The sequence below is a fragment of the Pocillopora damicornis genome, chromosome 13 (genome assembly GCF_964200805.1).
Source record: "Pocillopora damicornis chromosome 13, jaPocDami1.2, whole genome shotgun sequence".
NCBI lineage: Eukaryota > Metazoa > Cnidaria > Anthozoa > Scleractinia > Pocilloporidae > Pocillopora > Pocillopora damicornis.
In genome coordinates this window covers 7,066,186-7,073,247 of record NC_142682.1, presented here as the reverse complement: position 1 = coordinate 7,073,247, position 7,062 = coordinate 7,066,186, and the positions used below count along the sequence as shown (strand labels likewise).

At 37.2% G+C, this 7,062-nt stretch overlaps 1 protein-coding gene across 1 annotated transcript; it reads right to left on the bottom strand.

Annotated features, from left to right (window-relative positions):
- Position 1: 1 nt before the first annotated feature.
- LOC113682412 (endothelin receptor type B) lies at positions 2–2,153 on the bottom strand. Its single transcript, XM_089192584.1, is given in 2 exon segments — positions 2–860; positions 862–2,153. Coding segments are annotated over 2 exon segments (1,092 nt in total). The 5' UTR covers positions 1,918–2,153; the 3' UTR covers positions 2–824.
- Positions 2,154–7,062: the final 4,909 nt, after the last annotated feature.

Genomic DNA, 7,062 nt, shown 5'->3' with positions numbered 1-7,062 from the left:
ATCCTATAATGAAAAAGAATTATCTTTCGCGAATGCTATGGAATACGTCTAAGGAAATTGTTTCATTATTCTTATTTCTTAATGAAAACGCGATAGGTAGGTCAGTTAAAAAGAAAGAAGCCGAAAGATTCAGTTATGCATATGCTGCTTAAATATGGGTTTTTATCACTTTATTCATTAGAAGAAGTTTTGCATTTAAATTCGCTATAATAATATGCTTACACTTAATTTTTTTTTAACATGCAAATGATTCTTAGATCATCCATACCAAAAGCAAGTAGGAAAAGTGAATAAATTGTAGTCCAGCCCCTTAATATAAGATCTACACGATCAGGAGCCCATCACGTGATGGGCTCTTGACACGATAAACTTATGATCTCGTAATAGGAAACCATCAGACGGAGAAAACAGATATACTGCAATATGAACAAATGTATGTGGCACTTAGATCTTAATTAAACACTCCACAGTGTTCTCTACGTGCATACCCAATGATTATCCCGTCTATTTTCTAAGTAAGGATTTAAATACATACATGCATGTATGCATGCCTATATAAAGTTGCCATAACAAATCCTCTGTGCGTCTCTATGTGGTCGAATGCCAGTCCCCAATTCAACTTACAATACGTTTCATTTTCGTAGGGGATCAGTTTGTAACTGTAAAAATACGGTGCGTGGACGGATATATATATATATATATATATATATATATATATATATATATATATATATAGATAGATAGTGTTCAAGCTTTTCTGCTCTAGGAGATAATATGTATGCTACTTGAACAGATCTGAAGAGAACTGTCCTTGCAGGAGCTCGTCATCGTTTGCATTTGGTAGTTGTCTTGCAAACTTGGTATTCTGCGACCGAGGCCATTACAGTGAAAACATTGCCTGAGGCCGTTTCGATAGTTCTCGCTAAAAATAAAACAAATGCAAGGATTTACCGCACTCCACGAATGCAACAGAAAGACAGAAATAAATGGAATAACTGTCTGAAATGCACAAATGGGTGGTGATTCCCAATTCCACAGAAAAATTCTAAGAAATGAATTTATAAGCAGGGGAGTCATGCAGGAAACGAAAGAAATGATAATGGCCATTGCTAATCTGACAATTTTCCTCAGCTGTTGATCTCGATGGTTTTGGCGACAGGACAGTTTCTCTCTAGTTTTTTTGTTCTTTTTTCTCATTTTCCATGCGATAATGCTATACACACCGGCTAGGACACAAACGGGAATGGGGATGAAAGTGATAAAAGTTGCTGTAACAAATCCTCTGTGCGTCTCCACGTGGTCGAATGCCGGTCCCCAATTCAACTTACAATACGTTTCATTTTCGTAGGGGATCAGTTTGAAACTGTAAAAATACGGTGCGTGGACGGCGATGGCGACAAACCACGTGCTTAGAATGCTGATCAATCGTACGTTTGAGGAGATAAGTTTGGCTCTCAGTGGAGAGACGACAGCGATGAGCCTGTCTATTGAGATCAAAAGAAGGCTTCCAATGGAAACCACAAGAGAAACATCTGGCAGAAAGTAGGCAAGTTTGCATAGAATGTTTCCCAGAAGCCACGGACGATCAACTTTCCAGGAACTCGATCCTGAAATGATCTCAACGATCTTCACAGTCATGATGGTCAAAGGGTTGAAGAGGTCGGATACAGCCATGTTGAAAACGAAGTAGTTGATGGATCTTTGTAGCTGCTTGTTTTTGTAAATGACCACAAGAAGAAAGATATTTCCGAAAAACGAAACCAGGAAAATAAATATATAAGCCAGAGCTTTCGCTGTAATCTCTACAGCGGAGTCGGCTGTTATTTCACAAGCTTGGTCGGAATTACTCGAGTCTGTATGGCTGGTTGTCTGTGAGCTGTTTTCAAAGAAATGCCTCACGCTTATGTTGACAGTCATTATCTCCCTTGATACTCGTTAATTCGCGAGTGAGCTATCCAAAGGTTAGATATCTCAATGCTGAACTTCGATGTAGTCAGTGTTTTGTTCGACCAAAGTGTTAAGGATGGGTCCTATTTATCTGAAAAGTCTTTGTCTTGAATGAATTTCAATAGATGAATACAAATAAGCGTGGGTGAACGTGACAAGGTAATAAATATTGACATTACAATTGAACTACCCCGCTAAAGAAGCGACTTGCAACTTTAAAAGTTAAGGTGACGGTTCGTTTACTTATTTGCGATAATTTTGGAACTGAGAGGGGATTAAGGGCGAAATTATCACGACATACCAATATTGACTTCTATCGAATTAAATAAAAAAACGATTTAAGGAGGTGGTTATTTTAATAATTCTAGACTTCATTTTTTAATTTTTCCCTTAGATCAGTTTTTTAATTTTTTTTTTGCTTGGAGCAGAATAGTTTGTAATCACAAGTTATGCTTATTGCTTTGTTTAATTTTTTTCCCTCAAATTTTAAATTTGATTCTTGTTTGTAAAAATACCCTCAAAAATATTCTGCTTAGCATATTACAATTGCACTAGAAGAGAATTCGGTAAGAAAAGGCCTCAAAGCCTTCCTCTTGAACAAAAAACAAACCGGACCTTCGAGGAATCCAAAACAAAACAATTATGGTCGGTCGGCTTGTTTGATCCTGCAGTTTTTTCCAAACAGAACTAAGCAGGGACCTTAAGCAAACCACGACGGCGACGACAACGAGGACATGGAAAAATAGAACATCTAAATGGCAAAACAATAGCTCAGCACGTGCGATTTAAAATTTTGTACATTTCTTTGCCGTCCTAAGCAAAACTACAACGTGATATCACCACAATTTGCGTCGTCTGCGAACCTTAACCGCGACGGCAAATTATTTTAATTTCCATTTGGAACTCAACACTTCTTTTATACGTTATACTGAAGTTGAGGTGTGGCGCCTTATGAGACGGTAAACACATGCAGCCATTTTTGAAATTCTAATTGAAGGTAGAAATTCATTTTTCAATCGAAGTCTTAGCGTTGCCGTCCCGACAGCGTGAGGTCTCCGACATAACTTTGGCGATGGTAAAACTTGTCACATTTTGCAACCTACTTCTTTTTCTTTCTGACCACGATAAGCTGATAAATTTACATTTTATAGTTATTATTCTTGGTTAGTTATTTAAAAAGTTAACTATCAGGCATGCAAGAGTGTTTGTTTTGCTTTAGAAAACAACAGCGTAAAAAACTTTGTGAGCTCAGTGTCAAAACAAGCAATTTTTCTTAAAACGACATCAGTATCATATCTCTCTCCTTGTTCTTCGTGTAAAATGAGATCTAATCCACAGCTACGTAATCTACACGAGCAAGTGACTTTTTGATGGAAAGACCCTCGCAGAGAATCGATAGCTAAATGGTGGAATAGAAAATCTTGCTTGCAAAGTTTGTGATAATTCACTGAGATCGCTATACGAAGCCGGTTTGTCAAATATCTTGTTTCGTGGAGACGTTTATTTTATAATTATTCACCGCAGTGGAGGTGAATGATTCTTTTTTTCTTTTTTGTTTTTTCGTCAGAGAGCGCGGTAACAGATCCTGCAATCTGATTTGTTCTTGGCGCGGTCCGTATTATCTCATCTCTGCCCACAGGCATGGTAACGCTTTCGTGAGTCGCTGAGTACATCCCTACCTCCGTTGCCATTTTTCATAAATGTATCTCGTTTTTCCGACTGGGAAGTATTTTTAAGCAAAGACTTCGGTCACTACCTCAAGCTAATATATAACTTATTAATCATCTCTTTTCTCTCTCTCTCAAATCCCTTTGGTGGACAGAAAAATATTGGTTTCGAAATGAATTTGCATGAACAAAAGTGTCATTAAATTGGTTGACAAGCGGCCTAAAAACCGTCTAGAATTAAGTTTAATCCTTCACAAAAAGTACCTAAAAAGCTAAAACGAGAGGTATTTTGTTACAATTGAATTAATCGACGGAACTTTCATTCATTTAATATCTGAATTCCCTCAAACAATTTGCTCGTAATGAAAGGGCGAAGTTTTCAGTTCTACTACAAATACGCTTTCGGTGAGTCTTTCCAAGTCCTTTAAATTTGGACATTTTTACCGTTAACGACAGAAACTGAAGGAAACGGAGAACAAACCGCATTAAACCCCCCTGTGTTTAGTTGAAGTGTCTTATTCGAATTTAGTTTTTGTGGAGAAAAGAGCAGATTTACACACGTCATTGCAGCAAACAAACGAGCAAACTCTCACAACTTCAAAATAAAAAAATTGAATTTACTTACAACTACTTTCCTTGCCATCTACTTACTGAACAGAGGTGAAACCTCGTCAATGAATTAATCCTCGATGAGAGTGAATAATACTTTCGAATGGTATGATGATTAATACAACGTGTCATCGCTTACACATTTACTTACCAATCCAAACAAAAATGAGCTCATAAAATCCGAATTCTTATTTTGTCCTGTTACAAACGCTCATTATCATAGAGAAGAGGCGTCTGTGGGGATTGTGACCCAACAACATGCTCTTGACTAGAGTAAAAAAATTGTAGATGACGGGAAATAGAAATATGAAGTCTCAGTAAAAGAAACAGGGAAGGAAGAAGCCTTTGAATAAATAGCGAAAAAAAAAAAGGAGTAAACAAAGAAAAGAAAGAGAGAAAGAAAAAAGGGTCACCAGAGACTCTCTTTGCATTCGTAGCCTCAGGTGCTGTGCACGTCATGTGAACTGGTCAATGATTAGTAGCCGAGAAATGTAAAAAAATATTGAGCGACATGGCAAAATTCATGCGGTATTTACCTTGCTTTCTCTCGTTGAAGCCTATGATCACCTGTGCATTAATAGTTGTGCAGGCCTGATATGGACCTGAAATCTGAGTATCAAATGAGGCATATGAGTCTAGTTGAGAGTGGGAAAAAATATAACGTTGACGAATGGGGTAGAGAGTGTCACCTTCACTGTCAGACTGAATCGAAGCTATCATCTGCTGATATGTATCAACTGATATTGATATTAATGAAAAAAAACAGATTTTCTTTCGCGAACTTTATGGAATAATTCAAATTAACTCAATTTTTTTTTAATTTAAACGCAATGGGAAGGTCAGTAAAAAAACGAACCAAATGGTTCAGTCATACCATGTGCTGCTTGAATATGGGTTTTATCACTTTATTCATTAGGAGGAGTTTTGCATTTAAACTCGCTATAATGATATGCCTACGCTTAATTTTTTTTTAATATGCAAATGATTCTTAGATCATCCCACGCACATTAGCTCCGCCCACGCTCCTTTAAATCGTGACGATGGCGGTCTGCTTCTTGACGCCTATTTACACCTCGTCAGAAAAAAGGCTGCTAATTAGTGATCATATAAAAGGACCTTTTGCAGCGTTTAGATCACCCCTGATGAAGGCACTAGACAGGAGTGTCGAAACGTTGGGTCTATGAATTGTAACTTCTTCGGTTACATTCATTAAATCTGCAAACCAGTGTAGCATCCAACTATGTCTGATTGTCCACCTGGTTGCCGTGTGAACTTTAATATATTTTAAGAGCGACTTGCATTGGCCAATTTTTTTTTTACAGTTAATGACGGTTCTTTTGCTAATTTGTAATAGTTGGAACTGGCAGGAGGCTAAAGCTGGAATTGTCGTCCCAGGACATAGCAATATCGACTTACCATTCAAATAACACAAAAGCAGATGAAAGGGAAGCATATGGAAAAACTGATTGAAGACTATTGAAATACAAGTTGTCAAGGAGACCTTGTTTTTCTCGGGTGGTATTCACTATTGTTTTGATATTCCTCAAGTCGAGAATTCTTCGCTTAGGAACTCGTAAAACTCAAGACCATTACAAGTCATACGCATTGCTTTGTTTTATTTTTTTTTTACTTTGGGAATTCATTTCGTGGCCTTGATCCTAGTTAGTGCATAGAAGTTATTTATGAATCCAACGACAAAACGAACCAGTGCAAAACAATTATATAATTAAGAGGAGAGCTCGAAGAAAACAAGTGATCCTACAACACAAACAGACGCAGACTTCAAACTGAGACACGTCATTATGATGTAACGACACAAGATAAAGAAGGTAATGCAATGACCGTTAAACTCAAGGGCAGTTTAAGTAGTCAATTAGTTGCTATTTTAACATAATAAGATATTGTGTGACACTATATTTCTGATTATAATTTTGATACATTTCCAATTCCTTGTTATTGGCGAAGAACCCATAGGATGATGGGATGTTAATGACCTGAATTTTTTTCAGTCGGGCGAGTGTGCGAGAAATTCACAAAGTCATGGCTGGTTTTCAACTAGCAAAGGGAAATTTCGTCAAGAATCACTTTTAAGAATGTCTCAAATAACCTCTATAAACAGAAGAACAATGCAATGGAATTCATTGTCCATTTCGTGGGCAGATCTAAGAGTTTTGAGAGATTTATCTAATCGCCAAGTTGTTACTAGAGGATTTGAAATTACTCGTGTTATAGCTACCCCATTTTTTGATAGCAATTGCAGAACCTAAAAATTATGTCTAATTATAGCGCCCTCGGTATTCACTGTTTGATTTGTAACATTTTGATCTCCATTTAACCCACAGGTTATTGCAAAATGTTCTTGCCTATCAGTATCCAGCACAATTATGAGAAATCTTAAATGACATATATCCATGCGAAATGTGAACAGGGATCTGCCCTTTCATCGGTTTAAGGGGGGTGGGGCAAGGCTCTGTAATATTCTTACTAGCCCCCCCCCCCTACATGGTAATTAATTAACCCTCATTTTTCTTTAGTTCCCCTTTTAAACTCTGTTAGCGACGACTGATCTCTAAATGTTACTTGAGAAGCATGGCAGGCTATCAGCAGTAAACTTAAAAAGAACAGCTTTTCAAAAACTTTGTCAGCTCTAAATCAATACCGGAAATTTACTGAAAACAATATCAGTATCATTTTGTCTTGCTTATCTTTTACAATCGTATATTTTTCTCCTCAATGTAATCTACAGAGGAAAGATATTGGGGACAAGTGACTCTGATGACAAAAACCACGGAGAGAAGTGACAGCTTAATGGTGGAACGGGAAAACAGCTTCAAAGTTT